Source organism: Python bivittatus, unplaced genomic scaffold (assembly GCF_059951505.1).
Source record: "Python bivittatus isolate LINGU-HERP-01145 unplaced genomic scaffold, Pbiv_v1 ctg000220_np1212, whole genome shotgun sequence".
NCBI classification, from domain to species: domain Eukaryota; kingdom Metazoa; phylum Chordata; class Lepidosauria; order Squamata; family Pythonidae; genus Python; species Python bivittatus.
This window is the reverse complement of record NW_028277048.1, coordinates 7,182,455-7,205,985: the sequence shown is the minus strand read 5'-3', so window position 1 is coordinate 7,205,985 and position 23,531 is coordinate 7,182,455. Positions and strand designations below refer to the sequence as shown.

Sequence of the window (23,531 nt, the reverse complement as noted above, 5' to 3'; positions counted from 1 at the left end):
GCTCAGAGGGAAAGCACAGTGATAAAAAACACATTTGTTTGAGGAACCAAAATTTAAAAAGTATACAATTAATAGAAGTAAAGCTATCCTTCTTTATCCTTTCTTTTTTATGATACAGAGTTGAGTTTGATTTTCATATTCCATTTCTCTCATTTTTTGTACACTTTGTAACAACTATGAACAGATGATGATTGTAGGTAAACCAGACTTACTAATGGTGTTTATACAGTCACCCTACATAGTTTGACTGTGTGCACATCTGTATCCATTTCAGTGAGAATATGCTTCTTGCCACTTCTCCAATTACATTATTCTTAATAAAGAATAAAAGATGTCAGATAAAATGCAGATAAAAAGGATTTTTGTGAGGATACATTATATTAAGTCCTGGGCCAACAACACGGTGCCTTTGGCCTCCATCTCTTTTGGCATTAGGTGCCATCTACAAATTAATTTAAAATGCTGTTATACAAGAGCCAGATATTTTTCAAACATCTGTCTCCAATAGTTTTATCCACGTATAGTTTTCAATTATTTGCCAAGAAATACTGATTTATTATACCAATTCTTTCTTTGGCTACAATGTTTATGGATCCCATATAGACATCATGGCATTTCTGATCTTCATTGTAAAGATTCATCTCAGTACTGGGGAAAAAATAAATGATGTTGTAATACTTGGGGGTGTGAGTACTTTGTTCACTGTGGAATCAGAAGCCAATGGCAATTAAATGATCCCATGCAACTGTTTCAAAAAAGAAAGTAGGAGTGCAGTCACAGACAAGTTAACCCCAAAGTCAGATCAAGTTCAGTGGCACATTCAGGTAAGTGAATATAAAACAATGTCTGTATAGTCCATTCCTGTACATGTTTCCTTGGAACTAAGGATCTGATTTGATCTGATCTGATTTCCTGGCAAGAATGCATTTGATGGCAATTTTATTGTGCTATTCTATACATGTCTCTTTAGAAGAAACTCCAGCTGAAGTCAGTGGAACATGTTAACAGGATTACCAAAGACCGCAGTTTTTGCTGAATAATGCAGAGGCATCATTCGGAGCTTCCAGACGTTCTCTCTTGATAGTGTCAGATGTTTCAAATGTCTGCTTAGCCTTGATCTCAAACCTGAACCGAAAACGACCCCAATCCAACTACTGATGTAATACATTCCTTTTCCTCTGAGGCAATAGCAGGAAGGTGGAAAGATGCAAAATCAGCCAGTGCAGAGCTAAGGAAGGTCCCCCCCCCTTTTTTTTTGCCACTGGGTTCTTCCACATTTGAGGATGCTCTGCTCGTCTTTTAATCTCCATCCCAGAAAAACAACCAACCATTACTAAGGATCAAAGGGACTTGGTGTCAGAAAGTCGTAGCTTCACTGACTTAATTGTAAAGCAAACATGAGAATGGATCACTGCGTTGGGAGGAAAAGGTGCTGGATTTTTCTTTTGCTAAAGTCCAGATTTCATATCTTTACTCACCCCTCCCTCAAGTTGAACTTAGCCCTACTGGTGAAAAAGAAGTGCAAAACTGAAGGCATGTCACAGGTAAGGGAAGGAGGTTGAAACATCCTGTAATTGGAAACTATCCCTGGATTATAATTTAATCCACTGCTATGTACCAAACCCCAAATTTGGGGGTTTCTACATATGGAGCCTATATTTCAACTTCATGAGAAACTGGATTTCCAGTACTAATTTAATTTATTATAGCTTATAATTTTAGTTGGTGATTTATATTGTGTTAACCAGGTATCCTTAGAATTTTTACAGTTTCTTAAGTAATTAATGATATATTGGAAAGCTGTAATCTCTGTAATGATGTTTTAGATCCCTTTACTTATTCACATCTCACTACTTGTACTTTGCCCTTTGATTTTTTTTACATGTCTTTTATTCCGCCTTGTCTGTACTCTTCTTTAAAATATTTAATAATATAAAATACCCAAGTTTTAAAACTTTTAAAGCTTTGAGGTTGCCCATCAGTAGCTCATTCTTCGACAACAGATTGAGTAGACACACTGATCATCTGGTCGGGTTTCATTACGGTGAATCTTTTCCTGTTCCTATATAAGTTACAGCAATTATTCTACATTTATATCTATGCACGTCAATCAGAACACGTCCATTTGATGGAATTGCGTGCCCCCTCGTGTCCTCTTTTAGCAAATATTATTTACAGCACTCTTTTATTTTTTGGCAGGGCACTAATGGATACGCTGAAAAGTGCGCAAGGGGAAGTGCTAATATTAAGAACCAAACGGCTCTGCACTAGAGGCAAGACTGCTTTAAACCACTGCTGTTTTAAAGGTTTAAAAAAAAAAAAGCTGGGAGATGCAGTTATGGATCTACCAGAATACATACTGTATGGCTTGACCTTATTGTGGAGCCCAAACCACATGTTAATGTTGCAGTGCTGTACAGACCTTTAAGACCAGTAGCCTTTGAATTGAGCTTGACTCCTGATGACCTTTACATAGGTGCATTCCTGCACCTTCCTTGGCAACAAGATGTGAATGATTTGCCATTGTCTTCTTCTGAGATTTTTTTTTTTACTCCCCAGTCTAGTCTACAGATCTTGACAGTCTTCCATCTACAGTATTAAGCAAATCCAACTCTGGTTACCTTTTTCATAATCACCCTCTGGATACATTTAATGTGGAGTAAGAACCATTGAACCACTGTTGGGCTTCCTTCTGAATGAACATGCATAGGATTGTACTATATGTCTCTCTTGTGGACCATCAAGTACACACAAACACACCACTCGTGAGAAATCTAGCATGAGAGCATCCCCAACTTCTGAAAGCCAACCACTTCATGGTCTAAGCAGAGCAAGCAGGTCAAGACAAGGTTCAGGCAGCTGAATGTGCTTTTTTAAAGACTCTTGGCAATGCAGCTGTAGGCTGAGATCAAATGTCTGAACATGGCTTTGTTGTGGAACTGGAATCCTATCAATGTATAACAGCATCTGGATTTTGTTTTTTAAATAAGATTTAAAATTGAAAACTCTGCTGATGGAAGCAGATTCTGCATAATGATGCCTAAGTGCTGAACTAGGAGTTTTGACATCTCTGGGGCATCAACAGTTTGCTGTGAGGAATCGTAGCCCAAAGAACTATGATCTATGGGAGTTTAATAGGCTTTGGTGATGTTTTTATTTTATTTTATTTTATTTTATTTTATTTTACTTTATTTAGTACTTTGTTTTGTTTTTAAATGTTTAATCTGCCATAACTTGACTCTCTGGCTATTGTACTGCCTCAAATAAATTTCCCTTTTTCTCCTGTGATCACATTGGACAATCTTTTCTTAGGAGCTGCAGAAATGGAGCTGATGACATCAGGATACCACTGGAGTAGGCCAAAATTTTGGCCTTTTTTTTTTTTTTAACTTTTGCGGGGGGAGGAGGAGTTCATGGGCAAAAGGGATAAGTTTTGCAGTTTCCAAGGCAATGGAATCAGGATTCTAGGAACTACTCAGAATTACTTAAAACATAGCTCAATCTGTAAATTTATTTAGAGCTAAATACCAATTAAGTTTTATCTGATTCCCTGACTTAGGGAAAGAGGGGACTATCCTCTGTAATATCCACATTAATATTTGGCATGAGTGCCAAATATTATGGCCTCAGTTATTTCATGGTCTCCACTCCAGTCCTCTAGTCTTAGAATTTTTCAGTGGTCTCGAAAGACTGCCTGCACTCACGTGAACCCACCTTGCCCTTGGTCCCTTATCCAAGAGATGCTAGACCAATGGAACAGAGCATGTTTTGAGGTGGCTCCACATTTGTGGAATTCCCTAATTTTCAGTTAATCATGGAATGTATTGCATTATATAATTTTAAAACAAATGTGAAGACTTGTGCAATTTCAGCCTGTACTAGTTTCCTGACTTGAGGATTTTAATTTGGTTTTGTTTTAGATGTGTTCAATATATATTCAGGACCAATGGGCTTTTTATTGGGGTTACTACATTATGATTAAGTTTCCTTTGATGGTTACACTCTTTCTTGTGAGTCTTTAATTCCTGAAAGGTGAGCTGCTGATGTATTCATAAGAAATAATACATAGCATCCCTGCCACATAAACCGAGCTGACCCAAGACATTTGGCCACCTGAAACAGCCATTCACCTGAGAACAGCCAGCTAGTTTGGGGGCACAGAAGAGTTTCCATGGCAGAGAAGGGAATAACTGGAGGACTAACAGCCCCCATGTATGCCTGAGGTGGCTGTCTCAGTCTGGCTTGGCATGAGGTATCTCCTCCACTCAATTTTCTCTACCCAATAGAGAGCTCAATTTTCTCTGCCCAGTGTGGAGCTCCTGGGAGAATGGTGGTCTGCAAACATTGTTTTTCTATGGTGGTGCTGATATTATGGAACTTCCATCTCCTTGAAATCTGCTCAGCTGCTACCTTGTTAGGCTTCAGGAAATTATTAAAACAGATACTTTAAAGAGCACCTTTGATTCATAGATGTTGCCATCTATTTTAACTGCTTTGGGGTTGGTTTTTTAATTATTTTATCTGTGGATTAATTTGAGGGACTGTTTATTGATATGTAACTGTAAATAGACCGTGGACAATTTATTGTAACCCACCAAAAATCTCTCATTTGTGACAGGCCAAAAATTGAATGAATGAATGAATGAATGAATGAATGAATGAATGAAAGAAAGAAAGAAACCTGGCTCATGAGAAGATCAACTTTGGACCGAACTATTTTCAGGACTACAAAGCAGGGACTCTAAGCAGCATGGAAAGAGACACCCATGACAGTTGCTATATGTCACTTGATAATTTAGTTTTTCTATGCAAAGTGCTTGATTTTGAGATTCTTTGCTATTTCCCTTCTTATCTGACCATTGTGGGATAAAGGAGCACTGTGTGTGTTGTCATTCCTGCATGGGTTGAAAATATTTGCTTGCTTCTTTGGGCTCCCCCAGGCCCTAGGAAGACCAAAAGTGCATAATTCCTTATTGAAGAAGAGGCAGTTTACAGAACTTAATGTGGGGAATGTCCTAAAACTTCATTGTTGATGGTCTGAAACTGGTGAGGAACAAATGTTGCCACCAGGATTGAGGACTCTGGCTGTCCAGTGTATTTGACCCTCTTATTTGACCCTCTGGAAGGCACCCTGGTACACTGTGGGTGGCCTTACAGAGACTGCCAAGAACCACTTCAGCAGCCAGGCCATGCTGGCCATGGTAGGAAACCTTGTAAGGAAAGATAAAAGCATTTTCCCCTGAGACGCACCCTCTACCTCTATGCTCACCGCAGAAAGCAAGGCAGATGGATTGGCCAGCCATTGCTCATCTCTTGCCAGTCCATTTCAACCACCTGGATCAGAAAAGGGGAGATCTCAAATGCCACAATAGCAGAGACTGAGCCAACATGTTGCGCCTGTAATGACATCAGAGCCATCTGCTTCACTGTGGTAAGACAGGCCACATGTGCTGTTGTATTTACACAAACACGGTGGCTTTGGTGTTTCTGAAAACTCCATAGCCATACAAGCTTTCACACAGATGTAATAAAGACTGGGGTTTTAGTTGATGGTCTGCACAGAATGCTTGGTCTGGCTTTGAGAACTTCTGGCACATTTAAGAGTTTCAGGAAGGAAGAATTACATCACTTGCATCTTTTATGTACAGTGCAAGTACCAGTAGATAGGCACAGATGTAACTTATTAAAACAGCCAAGATATCATGGCAGTCTTCTCACACAATTTGGTCAACCTTACAAAGTTCAAGGAGAAATTCATACTCCTCATTACCAGGATTACGTGGCTGTGAAGCACTGTTGAGTGGCTGATGTGATATCGTTCCCTCCTATTGCATGTGACCAGGCCAACGGCATTTTTAAAAAGATATATAATGCTGAATAAACTAGCAAGATATTTGGTAACCTGAGAACCAAAAACCTTCTTGTCTCTTCCTCTTCACGCTCTACACACCTTCCCACAACAGCAGTGGTGTTGGAGGCAATTGTATGTGCCATTTGAAGAGCAGGGGAGAAAGGGAACCAAGCAGCAGAGAAAACGTCGTTGGACTGTATGCCCGCGTTGCCTTTTTAGGCTTGATTTTATATCCCTTCTCTTATAATCACAGCTTGAAGAAAGATTTGGAAAATCACCAGTTAGAGACACACAGCAATACCTCTGATTGGCACAGGAGAGACCATTTCTTCACCAATAAGCAAGTGCAGCTTTGACTCCCCCACTTTTCTAGTGAAAAAGCAGTATTTCCATCCCAGGGCAATTGTTTGATTGTTTCTAACAATGCTTGAGACTCTGCTTTCCCATTTTAAACACTGATAGCATTCCCATAAATGCCTTTAGAGAATGCAAGTTGGGTATATATATGTAAAGAAAGGAAGCAAGAAAGCTCACAGCAAGATATGGGAATGGAAGGGTGAAGTGCTCTAGAAGGAACATCTCTGGAAGGCATCATGCACAGGGCCCTCTCAATCTTGGTAGAACCACTAAGCACAACATCTTCCTTTCTCCAGTGGCCTTTCTCCTTCATTGCACTGCAGATTTGTGGAGAGCGCCACATCTGGAGGGATGGGCCTGTCTGCAACTCACTTAAAGCCCTGGCTGTTTCAGGGGGTACAGATTTACAAAGTATGTTGAATGTCCTACCACAATCAGAGACTTCAAGCTTTTCCTCACTTACCACAGTGGCACAAACATGCCCCGGAAACCTTTTTTTTCTGCTGTTCCCTCATGAAGTTGGCTTTATCCCATCATCAGCCCATCCCTGAGGCAGCCTTAGGTCATCCTTAATTATATGTTGTAGTAGTATTTTCCCCATTATCCCAAAAGATACGGTGCAATCTGATGCACTTCCCCAACCATTCTTTGCTAGAGAGGTGATGCCTAGGATAGAGGGTGGGATCAGCTCTATGGGCCCCCTTTCTCCCTTCTGGATACTGGGACTTGTCTTAAAGGGTCATTCTGGTTTGGATAGATGACAGTCCAGTCTTTTCAAACCAGACTCAGAGTCTTGGATCCACCTGAACACAGGTGAGCAGTAATAAAGGGGTGGGGTGGGGGACTATACAGTGAAGTGGGAGAGAGTGAGTTTTCTTTCTTTACTGCTCCATGGTGCTTCTCCTCCCCCCCCACCTGACTCCACCCCCCCCACCTGACAGCTTTCATTTGGGCTAAATGATATGGGTTTAGTGCTCTTCTGGATATCAGTTAATAATCAGGCTTTTTTCAGACATGGGTTAGTACTATTCCAGAATAGCACTGCTACTCCAGAAGAGCCGATATTAGCTGGTGGCTGGACTTTCTTTGAACCTGTGCAAAAGCCCTTGGACAAAACTGGTATTTTGACAAACCTGCCAGTCTCGCTATCTATAGAAGCTCACTTTCTCCCCAGTGATTGGTGGCTATTTTCCTGCCAGTTAGTGATGTTTGATGGGAGGGGAGAGGGGCAGGAAGCAAAACTGGGGGAATCCAGCAATCCCTTTCCTTGGCATGTCCTGTACTGTACAACGGAAAGGGATCGCCATTGGGGGCAGAACGTTTTATACTAGTAAGAGTTTTTGGTTGACTCAAGGACCGGTGACTGGCACTTTAACTTGGCTGTGGGGAGGAACCCTTCAGTGGATTGGAGGATAGAACAACAGCTCCCTCTACAGGCAATACCTACAACTACTTAATTCAGTTTCTTGTTTCAACATCTTTTGTCTCACTTCTCCAAAGGTCAGAACTCTAGGAAAGTTCTAACCCCAGAACAGAATTCTATCGAGGTATCATCAGCTTCATACCAAATGGTAAGGTTAACAACATGTACATGTCACAATGAGAAGCAGTGTAATAGACTTGGCTGTAGGGTAACATGAACATGGGTTACATCCTTGTTTCAGACTGATACAAGATTCCTAGTGGCCACAAGAAGGAAGGGATTTGCTCCAGAATCTCAATCAGAGATGTTGGGATGAAACACATGGACTACCTATTAGCATGCAAAGTCTGAGAAAGTCCTCCATAAGACTGCAAAAGGCCTGTGGGTGGGCCAATAGGGTGGAATCGGCAGGTGACTTGCAGCCCACAAGCCTTTCTGTCTGTCTTAAACCTTTTTGAGCCCAATATGTAGTGCACTGGAGGCTACGTACTAACATTTTGCAAATTTGAAAACTATTAATAATGTTGTGGTATGGGCTGCTGTCAGTTATTCTTGAAAAGTGAACTTTGACTTTTTCCCCCCAGCCCCAATGAATTAATTAAGTAGCATTTCTCAAGCTTAAGTTTCAGGATCAGTACTGTGCAACCATACCGATCATTTGTGTGGAGGCAGGGGTAGCGATACAGGAGGCTGCAGGCCATCCCATCTCACCCTCCCTGTCGTCATTTCATATACCTACAGTATTCGAGTTCTGCACCATTCATGGCCATTGCTGTTGCTAACACATGTCACGACCTTCTGATATTGTGTTTGCATTTGGAGGGCTGTAAGATCTCCTGCTTCTGTAGTAACCAGTGAGGCTATTTCGCTGGCATTCAGGGTAACTGAAGTTTTGGCACGCCGACGTGGAAGCAAGCTCCACTGGGTATAGAGGCAGTTTGAGCTAGTCATTGTATCTAGTTGAAGCAAAGGTCTGGTGGGGGTTAAAAGAGGTCATTTTTCATCCAGCTTCCTGACTGGCAGACAGGAAGCCGTCTATGGCATCTTATTCAGAGTGGTTTACATCCAGATAACTAAGTATGGGATTGCAACTCTTTGCTTTGGTTCAACATGGGCTTCTGCCAATGCTTTTGTTCTATAATTCTCATTAGCCCCGGCCAGCATGATGAGGAAGTATTGATTACAGGAATCCCTAATATAGAGATGAATTCGCATTGGGAAAGGCTGGCTTGCAACAAGATGGGATGCCATCTAGCTCACCTCTGTGATTCTCTGTTGCAATATCAGTGCACTGATGATGTACCCAGCCAGGGAATGAAACGTCTGCAAGCAAATAACCAAGCTCAGAGAGCATCAAGGACTCCACAAACAGCAAAGTCTGCACTAAGGAATTTTGCACACAAAAACGTCACTTAATTACTCACTATTCCTCAGTTTCATCTTAGTGCTCTAGCAGTGGTTTTTAAATGATATATCAGGGAAGCCTGGAATTTCTCACAGTGTAAGATTAATGAGTAACATGCAGAAGTATCATGGCAGATTAATCAGTGTGGAAAGACTTCCTTAGTTAGAAAAGCTGGAAATTGTTGTGCTAACAGACCAAACAGGCAATCTGGGAATCATATCCAGAAATGTTCAAAGTATCATTGTGTCACTTTTTCTACAAGTTAATTTAAATATAACATTATTATATTTGTTCATCTTTTCCTAAACTCTTAATGGAGAAACTATTATTCATCAAGAAAAAGATCAGTATTTCCTTTTTCTATAAATTCAGGAATCAGGGGATAAAGAATATTCACATTACCGTAACATATCAGATCCAAAAGAGTTTCCCAACAAACATGTACAAATCTCTTTAGAATTATGAAAAATCTAGATTTGGGGAAATATAAAAAATACACTAATTTAAGCTAAATGTGACCAGTCTTGCTTGCATAATACTCCTTTTAGCAATTATATCTGGAAAGACAAAATTATCTGCCACTGTTGAATACAGCTAAAACAAAAAGCCATCTTTTTGTTCTGTTTTAATCAATGTTGGCAGAAGAATGGAAAATGTTGCCATCTAGCCTCCACACACCAGCATGCCCTTCAGTTTCAGGAACACTAGTTAATCAAGGACAAACTTTAATCTGTGATTAAAGCTTTACTTGATTACTCTACCAATTATATTGATTAAATTACATTGATTAAACAGATGCTGCGAAAGGTATAAGACTAACCCACTCTTGTTTTTTCATGCATATTTTTAAACCAGAAAGAAGAAAATTAAACAATGTTTTGCCTGGTCCATTCTTTACAGCAAAAACTAGGGGATCAAACTGGAATTTATGACAAGTATGCAGGTATATCTACCATTAGGTTCATCTTCTCCTTGATGTACTTATTTTTTTGGCAGCTCACTATTACTGCAAAGGGCATCAAACCCTATGTTTTCAAAGGTCTAGCTCAAGAGATCTCAAAAGAGAAGAAGGTAGGGTCGAAATCTATGAGGTTTCAGTCCCAGCAAGAAGACACACAACATAATAATTCTCCCTTCTCAAAAATCTCATGCTGCTTCTTCCACATTCTTATACAAAGACATCTCCCTCCTCCTAGGTGCAAAGGAGCCACAGAAAGCTCTACAGAATCAGGGGGGCACTATTTTGCCTAGAAAGCACTGGCAATGAGAGCCAAGAGAGAACCATGTTAGTTTCCTCAAATCTGAGCAGACTCCGTCTTTCATTTTGACTGGGAGCAGCTTTCTCTGTGGTCTCAGAGAGACTTTCCTATGATGTTCCCTCCCTAATTCTTTTTTAACTGGAGATGACAGGGATTGAACCTGCAACCGAGGATGTGTTCTACCCCCGACTTACTCTTCTGCTCTGTAATGTACAATCCCAAAATTCCAAGAGGAATTGGCAAGAGGAAAATTGATTTCGTTTTAGAGACCTTTCCTAACTCTCATCCAGGAGTCCTATGAGAACATACATGAGATAAATGTCCCCAACCATGTTTTCCCCATCACCAGTCCAAGCAAGTTCCAATTTCATCATTTATTTATCATTTTATAATTCTGTTTATATATATACATATATATATATATATAAAAAGCCATCAAGAGAGAAAGTTAGATCGCAACAGGCCTGACAAAAGAGAATACATAGGGCAGGGAGGATGGATAGGTGGAAATGGTATCACATTTCAGGAGAAAGAGGACCGTTTAAAATGCTTTTTTCATTTTTTTTTCTCTTTTTAATTCCAAGCCACCTTAATAGACCCACTAAAAGACTTCAAAAACACCAGTCCTAAGACATCTAAAACAAACTCAAGCACAAGAGTTTGAAATATTTACAGAGAGGAAAAAGGCAGGATCGATTTTGTGTAGGGCTGCTCAAAACACCAGAGTACTTTTATTATTTTTTATTATTATTTTAGAAAACTTTGTATGCAAAAAAAGCAAGGATTCATTTCATCCCCGACAAGCAAGAGAAAAAATAGTCATAATTACAATAGACGGAGGTGGAAATGGGGTAGGGGTTGATTCTGTGAACAAGAAGCCACTTTTGAAAGACAAGAGTGTGTTGCAAGGCAGCTGCGTGAGATGCATTCAGGAAGCAGGGAGGGTCCTGGGTTTTTTTCTGCTGTTCGAGGGGAGGGTTGGGACTGGAGACGGGGTGGGGGGGAGGAGGAGGAGGAGGAGGAGGTTGTCAAATGGTGGGATGTGGCCTAGTGGAAAGAACTTGATCTTGATCATCTGATGAAAGAGGAGATGCTAATTAACACGACAGAAAAGACAGAGAGATCATTCTAAGTGGGCTGTTCAGCACCAGGAGAGCAGGTTTTCATAGCAGTTCTCAAACTGGGTCCTAGGATACCTTGAGGATCTCTTGGCAATTGATTAGACCCTTTTATACGGGTCATGGTAAACAAGCACTACTTTAATGGCAGGGCAATGTCCAAGTACAGAGTCATTTAATGTGAAGTAACAAGGATGCTCAACAGGACCAACTGGTCAATGTCCCTCCCGGATGCAGAATAGGTCCCAACTTCCATGGCTGACGGGTGGGAGCATCTTAGTGGATGAGCAGACATGGAAAGGGTTTCCTCTAGGTAAAAAGTATGAAAGCTACTATTCTGAGAGAACTGCTGCCTTGGCAAGGCCTGTTTAGAAAATGAGCAATAAAGGAAAGAAAAAGTGACAGATCAACAGAGAGGTGCTCAGAAGATTTGGCTGGAGCATCCCTGCCCCTCTAAACGAAACTTCAGGAGACCACCCTTAGCTGAATCCATGAGAAGGTGGTAAATGGCAAAACTGAAAGGCTCAGACCCTTTCTGGCTTCCAGCCCAGTGGTTTTCCTTCCTTTTGCACAGCCACAACTTCTGGCTCCTAATCCTTTCGAGCCACCCTTTCACTCAGAGGCAGAGAAAGGATTCCCTGTTCCTTGGCTCCCATTCCTTTCAGGTCACCATCTGTTTTGTCTCCTGTCCTGATTTGGGTTGGGATTAGACATTGCAGCACCATCTAACATCCCCTTCTTGAACATGAGCAAAGAATGAATATTTGAGGGTCTTGAGAAGGGGGTCATCTGCTCTTTTGGCAATTTTGAAACCTGAGTCCCTCCCCTCTTATGAAGCCAAGAAGCTCATACCTTGAATCATATCATATGCCCCTCCCTTTCTCCCTCCCCTCCCCTTCCCACCACACAAAACATGGACATAGTTTGGCTGAAGGATAACTGGTTTGCAGGGAAGGTGTGGAAATGAGATACTTTTTTAGGTGGATCATTTGAGGAATCCCCTGATTTTCTAACCCTCCCTGATTAGTTTTTGGGGTGGGGTTAGCCAGTAAACAAAGGGGTGGATTCCCCCAATTACTATTTCCATTTGAGGAACATTGATTCTTTGATTCTTTGCCTGGGTGAGGTGATTAACCCTGTGCTCACTTCCCCTGCCCCCAGCAATCCATAGGGAAATCCTCTTCCCCAGGGCTGGGGGGGGGGTTATCCTTTGGGAAAATGCCTCCACTTATTCCAGGGCAGTGACCACATTGGTAGGACTGGTAGCCCCAGAGCTGTCATTTCCACCTCCATCTTTGCCTTTTTGGCCGCTGTACTGGCCAATGAAGGAGCCGTCCTCATTGAACTGGACATCCACACTGCCCCCATAGTCTGCCAAGCTATCATCACTCCCCAGAGCCTTGATGTCACCATTCAAGGAAGGCTGGCTGCTGGTGAAGGGCTTCTCCTCATTGTCACTGTAAGGGGAAAAGGACAACAATGAGAAAGGATAATAGACCTGGAAGGGTCATATCTTTATTTATACCAATAGAAATTCAGTCAGATAAGCAATCTGAAACCCTGCAGTTGTTTTGGACTAAACAGTTCCAAACCGTAACAAGGATCCAAGTTGCCTGGGACTTGTGGTAGTTGTAGTCCAAAAGATCTGGCAGGCAGCAGGTTGGCAACCCTGATAAAAGCCACAGCATGCAAGAGAATACATAATAAAATACAGTAGTATAGGGGGAAGTGTGGTAGTATTATATATGTGCACATATAAGCAAGAGGTGCACAGCTACAGGTGACATGCATACAAACTCACGCCGGGGGCAGTCCACATTCCATAAGGGGGCTTCACATATTCTCAGAATGACTGAAAGGGAAACTCCAGCTGTCTTTGGAATTTGCATCTCACACCAAAATGACCTTGTCACCATATAAAATGAAATGGCCCATCTTTAGGCAGCAGGTTATTAAGTGTCTGGAAAGCAAATCGATCTGGCCAATGGGGCTTAAATTACTCAGAAGCCATCCTGTCTAAGCCTTCCATGTTGGTTTCAACAGTTAGTGTGCAAGAGAACTTCCCTACATCTTTTCTTAGCTGGTGAAACCATCAGGCCACCTGGATTGTTCCATTCAGGAACCAGAACATAAGACCCTGGTTGCTTCTCCACTAAAATATGTCCTTTCAATGAGCAGCATGTTGTAAATCTCCTTTGGAAGGTGTGAAATGGCTTTCAAGATAGGAGCACACAGGTTCTGTCAGCTCAAGGAACAAACCAAGTTTTGTATGACATATCACAGGCCACACTCCTAAAGTAGGCAGAGCCAAGGCCCATTTTAGAAGAGGGGTTCAAGAGTTTTTAAAGGTACGACTCAAGGCACCCTTTTTGCCACTTAAACACACAAAACACCCAAGTGAAAAGATCAATATATTTAGCTTCGTTCTCCCTAAGGGAAATGTCAAAAATATCAGAAGGACTAATGCAACCCCTGGGTCATACTTTTTGCGCTCCTGCTTTAAGAGGATGGGATACCAAAGCACAAATGCTCTGTAATACACCAGAGTTGTCATTTATCTTTGCTTTGGGGCCACAGTACTGGCTAGTGAAGGAGCTATCCTCCTTGAACTGGATATCCACACTGTCCCAGGCTGCCAAGCTGTTACTCCCTGTGCAGGACTTTGATGTCACCATTAAGGGAGGACCGGCTGCTAGAGAAAGATGCCAGAAATAAAGTGTGTGTTTGTGTGTCCTCTAGAGACAAAGTGAAAGTCATGCAAAACAGCAAAGGCCTCTTATGAAGGGCATAACTCAAAACTTCTTCATGCTGATATGAAAGGGATCTCATTCGTTGGATCTGGTCTCATCTTATCTTATCCCATTATAATCCATTAGTCATGGCTGGGTGTAGTCAGACTGTGCTCAGGTAGCCTTATATGCCAAATTGCAATGAATTTATTTAAAAATTGAATGTAATTAAAATGGAACAAAATGCAAACATCCAATGTCTTACTATATCTCACAGAGATGTTCTCAATTTTTTTCTTTATGCAAGCCCTTCATACAGGGCAGGGACCAGAAACACAGGAGGAGGGAGGGTCATTACAGTGTGACTTTCCCAGATAATGTCTCCAAGATCCCAACATTAAAGAAAATATATTTTAAACAAATGATATTAGAGGAGATTGTGGCCATCTTGCAGGATGTTTGTATTCTCACCTAAATTTTGTGACATTTTGAGTAACAATGCCAAATAAACTGAGGAAATTTCATGCAGACCACCTGAAGTGCCCTCATGACAGGAACCATGGCTAACAAGCTATTAAATCTGGAGAAGCATATGCTTAAAAATACTTTTTCACCTATCAATAAATAACAGCTTTCTCCAAACATGTGCTCTCTGTGTATGTTGGAATTCAGTTCCCAAAATTTGTAGCCATGGTTTCAGATTACGGGAGAGGAACCCTCACACATCTGGAAAGCAGAAGAAGCCTGAAGAATTCTATCAGTGATTATATTACAGTAAATCTCTGATTTTATGGACCTCAATCTGTGGACTTTGGATGTAATGGACAAAATCTGACTGCATCCCAGTGGCAACATTCAGTGTCTTTCAAATCACTCTGGAGAAAGTTCATACACTGTGGAGTCCTTGAGGTTCTTTGAACTTGAGTTGTTTTCTTGCAGACATTTCGTTACCCATCTAGGTAACATCTTCAGGTACATTCTAAAGATGTTACCTAGATGGGTAATGAAATGTCTGCAAGAAAACAACCAAGTTCAGAGAACCCCAAGGACTCCACAGTTCAACCCAGAGCTACATATATTCTCTTCTATTGGTGTTCATACACTGTTACATCCATTATATTTATTTTACATACATTTTATGCATGCATACAATCTCATTCCCATATTAATAGACATGAGGCTAAGAGTCTCCTTCCCCCCATTTATCTGTGAAATTGAGGGTCTACTATTTAATGTTAAGCATATCAACTGATTTTGTTGATCAGTTGAAGTCTTGATTTTATAGACTTCATGCATGCATATTAAGACAAATAATAAGGCAAAATAAAAATACAGTGTAATTAGGAGGAAGCCTACAACTGTTGTAGATTGATAAGTACATTTGGAATTCTGAAACCATCTTAGGGACTCTCTTTAAAAATGGCTGCTGAGAGACTGGCCCTTTCAGAAAATGGCTGTGATGGAGGACATTAAGCAGTAACAAAGCATAAATCAACCAGTATGGTAACTGTTGTTATCTCCTCCCTCCCCACCCACTCCCCCACATTGCAATGCTTTCTAATACTTCTTTTAGGCCTTTTTCTGAGCACATAGACATACTCACAAAGAAAGCTTATGGGATCCTGTGACAAAAGTGTGTGCATGTTTTTGGTCAGAAGTAATAAAAGTAAAAGAATGATTACAGTATGATAAAGCAGCTTAGGTACTGGGCTGGAAAATGGGAGACCGTGAGTTCTAGTCCTCCCTTAGACATGGAAACTCACTGGGTGACTTGGAGTCAGTCTCTCTCTCACTGCCCAACCTACCTCACAGGGTTGTTGTTGGGGGAAATAGGAGGGAGCATTATGTGCACCACTTTGAGTTGTAAAAAAAGAAAGGTAAAATATAAATCAAATAAATAAATACATTATTTCGTGGATAAAGAATATAGTTCAAAACCTTGCTGTCACCTTCCTCTCCCAGAGACAAATTTAAACTCGTTATACTGATATTATCTCCTTTCTAACATTCTTTTTTTCCAGACACTTATATGTATGCATAGGGAGAAGTCTATGATCCTATCTTCTTTCCTTAAAAATTATGAATAATTAAAAGTTTAACCAATACTGCTCTATTAATAGAGGGCATAGGGTATGAGTTCTTCCTTTTAAAAGAGCTAGATCAACAAAACTCCCTCTCAGTCTTTAATTACAGAATAATTTTCACAAGGACTACCATTGTTTTTCTTCTCTTTTATGTATATAGAGAAGACTTGTCTCTTTCCTTTCTCTACCTTTCCACTCTGTGGTACTGTTCACTCCACCGCTCCCTGTATGTCTAGGCCAGTGTTTCTCAACCTTGGCAACTTTAAGATATCTGGACTTCAATACTCAGAATTCCCCAGCCAGCATGCCTAGGCCATGTCCTCATGTGCATCTAATCACAGTACCAAAGTCTCCTAGCAACATCTCTCCTCTGCTGCATCTCCACGATATTGCCTTCATCGTGTCCGTAGACCAAGCGTAAGCAGATGGCGAGCCAAAACAGATGCAGGAAAGTGATTGACACAGGAGATGGCAAATATTATGCCAGTATAGTTTTCTGATGACTTAAGGAAAGGTGGATAACATTTAAAGTTGGCAGCAGAAAAAGATCCTGAGCTCTGTCTCTGTCTTTCCTTTCAAGAAGTAGCTTGTTAACCCTTTATTCGCATTCTACCAATGTAATAACGATGGTTTCATCACAGACCTATCTGGGGTCCAGGAACATCCTTGGAAACAAAAGCAATGCCAGAGGCTGCCCCTTGGTCTGCGGCGTGCCAACGTCTCCCTTTTTTTTTTTTTAATTAAACCAGTAATTTTTTTAAGTAAGAAGCCCACTGGCCTATGGCTGCGAACAGGAGCCAAGGGAAATGTCTGGTGCATTGAACCCCTGTAGGTATGAAGGAGGAAACCTTAATATTGAGGTTTTATATATCCAACTGTCTCAGATGAATATTCCAAAGGGCAGCATAAACATGTAATAAATAAATAAGCAAGCAAGCAAATTCCTGAGTAGTCTCTTACGCCAAGCTTTGCCCTGCTCACGTAGCAAGCAGAGACAGAGGCCTCTTTGTCACTCCAAACAGAACGGAATGAGAGGTGGGTCGGGAAAGCCTCACCTGACTGGGGTGCTTTAAAGGGAAGCAGGCCAATCAGGGAAGAGAGGAACGACAGCAGCAGCGCGGATAGATGGGGAAGCACTCAGGTGTGCTCCACCTGTGGACCTGCTCCATTTCTGCTTTCTGGGCAAACATATGCCTACTTTTAGATTATTATTAGTTTATCCCACCCTTTTCCCCACAAACTCATGTATATGTAGCTCTTCCATCTCCCACCTAGATACACAATTTAGCTCCACGATAACCCTGTGGGCTCTGAGATAACAACTGTCCCCAAATTACTCCCCGAGGGAGTTGAACCTGACTTTCCCAACCCTCTAGCCACGCGATCACACCGACCCTGTGCGCTTAAGATACATATATATGTCTAGATTGGCTTTTCATCACTGGAAAATCATCACAGTATTTACTAGGGCAGATCTGCAAGTACACCAACATACATCTAAGCTGATGGGTGCGCAGCCATGGTATGAAATATAAAAAGGCAGAATTAGGAGCTGAAACGCGGGTATCCCTATGGGAAGGAAGGCCTGTACTTCAAAGAAGATAGCTGCACACTCGGGAACCTCAGTGTTTACAACAGTTTCATCTAAAGGGGACACACCTAGGAACGGATAACAAATACAGGATGTGTTGGAGAGTTCGGATTCACCCCACTCAAACAGTAAAATGTCTGTGTTTGCCTCACAGGGTGAGGAAGGTTCCCATATGCAAAAGGAAAGCATGCAGAATTAGGGATCTGAATGCCAAGTTCCAGTGAGCAATGAGCATGCACGGACGTGCATACACTTAACCGGAAACCCTGTAAACACGCGTGGAGAGCCGAAACGGAACAGAAAAACATCCGGCCAAATATGTTGGATGAGCAGGCAGACAGGGAAAGTAACCAGAGGCAAAGCAGCACTCAGGAAGCTCATTTTAGGATCTTGCAGTGGAGCTCTAAAGCAACCAGAGGCTGTACAGACTGACCCAGGGCTAGAGAGGACTCTGTGAGCTTAGAAGAGGGGAGCAGACAGGCCGCACGGTGCTTCGGGAGAGCATCTGTTCGGGGGGTTTCAAAAGAGGGACAGCCACCCAGTATCCCTTCCTCTGAGATCCAACTGGGGTGGGGCAGTTGACTAGACACAATTTTGGTACCCAGGGAAGATACATTAGAGGGAAAATAGCAAGATATGGCAGGCAGGGGAAGGGAAGGGAAGGCAAGGCAAGGCTGTTACCTAAATCTAATCATTGATGAACTTCATGAAAGGAAGACAATGAGAAAGAGAGGGAGGACAAATCATGCAGTTAGCACCGATCACTTTTACCCCAATAGCATGATTATGCTTATCCATCCATACATTCACGCTTCCTCTTTCCATTACACTGGGTGCACCTCAAGTTCATCAAGACCACTGGGGACCTTAGCCATTGGTTTCAAGTGGGGAAAGGACTGCAATGGCTTTGTAATCGGTACAGAAGTAAATTGGTAGGATATAATCTTAGTCCCTCCCCAGATGCAGTATCCACGTGCCATAGGACTGCACGGGTTGTCGATCTCCCGCCACCCGCCCCCCTCTCTCCAGTCCTGAGTTTGGCTCTTAATAACAGTTAGGCGCTGTATGCAAGCCAGTCATGGAAGATAAAAAATAAAGTACAAGTTTCACATCTGAGAACACTGCTGCTGATCAAGGATGCCCAACAAACGTAATTGTGTTTTGTTATTGCTGCTGCTGCAAGTTTCAGTAAAAGAACCCAGCAGAAGATTTGGGATTGTTCAAAGAGTGGAACGGTTCTCTTTCTGAATGTCCACTCTTAACAAAAACTGCTTCCCACAGAATGGAAATCAGAATTCTGGTTTAAGACAGACAGGTAAAATTCGTATTCTCAAAGACAGCTCTGTTGACCTTACAGACACATAGAGCCACATAACGTAAACACAAAAGAGACAACTTTTTAAACAAGGCAACCCTGAAGTATGAAGTCTCAGTATTTTCTTTTAATAATTTGATCATATTTTATGTTCCCTCTGGAGGGAAAGGAGATGATTCTCTGATAAGGATGTAGGGGATCAAATACATTTATTTCAGGGACAGCAAGCTAAATTTCTGCCTACCTGCAACTAAGGTGGAGACACTTGGCACATGCCATTTTAGGGAAAAATGTACTCTGAAATTTTAAAAGCCATTTTCACATGTAGCCCCTAACAAATATTCTTTTTAATGTGAAATAGCCCTCTTGCCACTGCTGTTCACTAGAGAGAAGTAGAAGCAGAAGAGAATTATTTTAAAATTATCCTTAGCTGTTTTTAAGATAATTTTCTTCCATTAATTAAAGCGAGGGAAGCAAAATTTCTCCGAAGTTCCCTTTCTGGGAACGGCTTGTCTTTCTCCCTGGTATGAGGAGGTCAGTGAATTCCAGAAGCATGCCAGTGGGAAAGGTTATCCTGGTCCTTCTAACCTCACCTTCCCCCAACAACATGCAGTGCAAAATTCAGTGTTTCCCGCTTCCATTCTTACCTCTCCAGGGACCTGGGTTAGTCAAATAAGAGGCAGGGGAAATGAGAGGAAAAAGAAAAAAAGAGAAAACTAGCATCAGATTTCAAAGAAGGTAAGTCAAGAACAAAGGAGGGAAACAGAAGGCACCAAGAGATTCTGGCACCGTTCAGATGGTCACGCTCATACTGTATACACACATATACACATACACATGTACACATACATATACATTGAGATCACTATGAACTTTCCTGTCATTTGGTTCATTGTCGATCCTTGTCCTTTTTGTTATCTAGTACAGCCATGAGCATAATTTAGCAGTCTTGATAAGCCCCAGACTTCTATTGATGCACCATGAAGGACAATACTCTTTTTGCTGTTCAGATACACCAAGCCACTGAAATCTTGCTGTCAGAGTCTCATAAGTGTATTAAATCACTCTATCTTCTCCCCTCCCCTCCCAACATTAACCATGTGTTGGCAAGTTAATGTGCCCTCATTAGAATCTGTGGAAAATGCCTCATCCCCCTTCTATCATTTTTGCATTCTTGTCTTGCTGCCATCCTGCTTCCTCACTCCCTAAACCTATGACTGATATCCCCAAAGACTTAAATAATCAGGGCTTCATGAACCCAAACCTTCCAAATGTGCATCAAGATAATCCAAACTGATCATGAAAATGGCATACTGTATATTATAAACTAAAGGAAATATGTGTGTCGTTTATTTGGTGTAATTTACTGTTTGCTAGCCATGAAAAGGAACAATGACCTATGCCAGGCACTGAAGCAAGATGCCTCCTTCCCACAGAAGCTTGTTCCTGTGACTTGGGGAAGAAAGGTCAGGAGGGAGGGAGGGAGGAATCTGCAGCCAGGGAATGATAACATGGCTTTTCTGAGTTCTCGGAAATTAAGCTCATACAGAGATCTGTCAGTAATTTACTGAAAGTATAACTACAGTAATACCTCAGTTCACGGACGCTTCTGTTCACGAACAATTCGGTTCACGAACAGCACCATTTGCAAAATTTTGCTTCCGTTTGCGAACTCCACATCGGGTGATGAACACGACCCACGGCCATTTTCCCTGCTGTGACACATGGTCGTGGCTTCCTGTAGGGAGGGGGACTCTCCTTCCAAACAATAACCGCCTCCCCACCCACCTTCCTGTCCTCCATGCCAGAAGTCGCCTCAAGCAAGGTTAGTGTTCTCTCTCTTCATACTGTACTGTACTGTACTTTGTTTCATATTTTTGTGGTTTAAAAAAAAAAATGGTTCAGAACGGATTAACCGTATTTACATTGAACCTTATGGGAAAATTTGATTCGGTTCGCGACCAATTCGGTTAGCGACCAGAGTCATGGAACGAATTAAGTTCGTGAACCGAGGTACCACTGTATATGGTATGGTGGGAAATGTGATCTGCTAGCTAGGGACTGGGCACCATTTGAAGCAGGTGTTTTCTAGTCCTTCAGTATTGACTCTAAGTGGAGTCACCCCTAAGTTTTGAGATGGGGCAATAACCACTGTCAGCAGGCACCTGTTCATGTTTAAGACACAGGGGTAATTCCCCAGAATTCCAAGCCACATCTGTTTACTAGGTATCTGGCTGCTAAACCCCCCAGTTCTCCAAGAACTGGGATCAGGATCTAGGGACACAGGGATGTTTTTAATCTCTTTTAAACAGAGATTACCATACATACTTGCGGATAAGCCCACCCGCAGATAAGCCATCCCTTGGATCTTCAATCAAACTACCATGAAAAATGTGCCACCCATGGATAAGCCAACCCTCAAAATTTTCATAATTTTAATTTTCATGATTGGCTTATATACCACAAGTATATAAACTATATAGGCAATCTCTGTTTAAAAGAGATTTTGGATATGTTTTGGAACCTAAAATCCTTGGCTTATCCACGAGTATGTACAGTACACTTTGCTGCCTGTATACTAATAACTATCACCTGGATAAAATGTAATCTTGTGGTAGAGTGTTTGTGGATGGGAGAAGAGGTCATGTTCTCCTGGGGAAAGGAAATCCATGCTACCTTTCCATCTCCACCACTCATCCTGTTCATTCACAGGTATTTGGAGAGGCATTTCCTCTTCCCTCCCTTGTACCTGTATTCTCCAAAGGTCTCATCCTTCATGGGCCTGGCCTCGGAATCCACCTGGGTATCTTCTTTGTCTTTCACTAGGGTAGAAAAGAGAGTATGTTACACAAGGCAAAAGGGTTGGTGGGCAGGGACCATCCAAAGCAGGACCTTGGGATGGGGGATGGGCAGGGGGATCTTCCAAGAAGCTTTAAAAACATGGAAAAGAGGAGCAGTGGGGTCTCTCAGTGGGGCTAGATTTCTCTTTAGCTCCTTGAAATAGGGGCAAAACCAGCAAAATGCAAGGGCCCGATGGGGAGGGTTGAGGAGCAACCCTGTAGCACTAGGAGGTTGGATTTTATCAGAATTGGGAGTGCCTGTGGAGAGTTAAAGGGACCGTTTGAAGAAGCATTTCTCCACCCATGTCATACCACAGCCTTCCCCAACCCAGTATTCTCCAGATGCATTGGAACTACAACTGCCAACACTCCCAGACAGAATATTCAGTAACAGCACTGGCTAGAAAGAAATAGCGATTTATGTCCCACACCTCTGAAGGGTGCAGGATTGGGGAAGACTGAAGTACACTAATCCATTGTCATCACTGGACAGTTTTTAAGACACTTTTGAAGCATTATAAAAAGAAGCAATAGTACTGTAAGAACAATGGCTCCATTGTTCTACTGCTACTACTATTACTATCTTCATTATCTTGTTTTATGTCTTGTATTTCTGCTCAAAGGCTCCTTTTTATTCTTGAATTAAAAATAACAAACAGATTTAATTTTTTCAGCTTCTTTGGCAAAGAGTGATGGGAGTTGTAGTTTTAGAAGCATGCTGAGAATCTGGTAGAAGAGCTCTCGCCAGCTATGTTTCCCAGTCAGTTTTCAAGGAAGTAGTCATGTGATGGAATGGAATTATGAAGGCCAGGCTCAGGGAGATAAGCGTGTTCTTAGTTCACCGGAGGAGCATGGGAAGTTCAAGAGGATGAGGCTGGCACCTCCCTGAGGAATTCACGGTGTTGTGGGTGGCTGGCTTGGGAGCTAGGTTTCAGTCTGGGGAGATTTTCTGTCTAGAGGTTGTAGCTAATAAACGCAGTAGAACTGAATTTGCATTGTCTCTTGGAGTTCTTTGGGCTAAACCTGACATCAGTCTCCCCAGACTGAATCCTAGCTCCCAAGCCAGCCAGCCACAACACTGTGAATTCTTCAGGGAGGTGCCAGCCTCATCCTCTTGAACTTCCCACACTCCTCCAGTGAACTAAGAACACGCTTATCTCCCTGAGCCTGGCCTTCATAGTTCCATTCCATCACAAGTCATCACTAAACCAGATTAAGCAGATAATACAGATATATCTACAATATCTGCAATATTTCCCCACTACATAGCTCACTTTCCTGAGCCTGATGCGCTCTCTTGATTTCTGGACTGAAAACTCATAATCCCCTGCCACCCTGGTCATGCTGGCTGGCAGTTATGTATGTTGTAGTCCAATAGATCTAGAAGACCCCAGCTCAGGAAGTCTGGCTTAAACTTATCTAGCCCAGCCCAGCAGCTTGTGTTGGTTGTGAGCTCAGGGCACAAGGGTCAAACTTTGAGCTCAGTTGTAAACTACCCCATTTTTGGGGCTCAGCTTCTTTTCTGTAAAATGGGAACGATAACAACCTACCTCACAGGA

At 41.9% G+C, this 23,531-nt stretch overlaps 1 protein-coding gene across 3 annotated transcripts in view; it reads right to left on the bottom strand.

Annotated features, from left to right (window-relative positions):
• Positions 1 to 11,021: 11,021 nt before the first annotated feature.
• Positions 11,022 to 23,531, bottom strand: part of L1CAM (L1 cell adhesion molecule) — a 99,760-nt gene continuing 87,250 nt past the window's right edge. For all 3 annotated transcript variants that reach the window (XM_088137747.1, XM_088137749.1, XM_088137748.1), the window contains exons 26-27: positions 21,882 to 21,954; positions 11,022 to 12,870 (exon numbers count right to left, since the gene is read on the bottom strand). In XM_088137747.1, the coding sequence (XP_087993873.1) occupies positions 12,642 to 12,870; positions 21,882 to 21,954 (302 nt within the window). In that variant the 3' untranslated portion in view covers positions 11,022 to 12,641. The remainder of the gene's footprint in view (positions 12,871 to 21,881; positions 21,955 to 23,531) is intronic.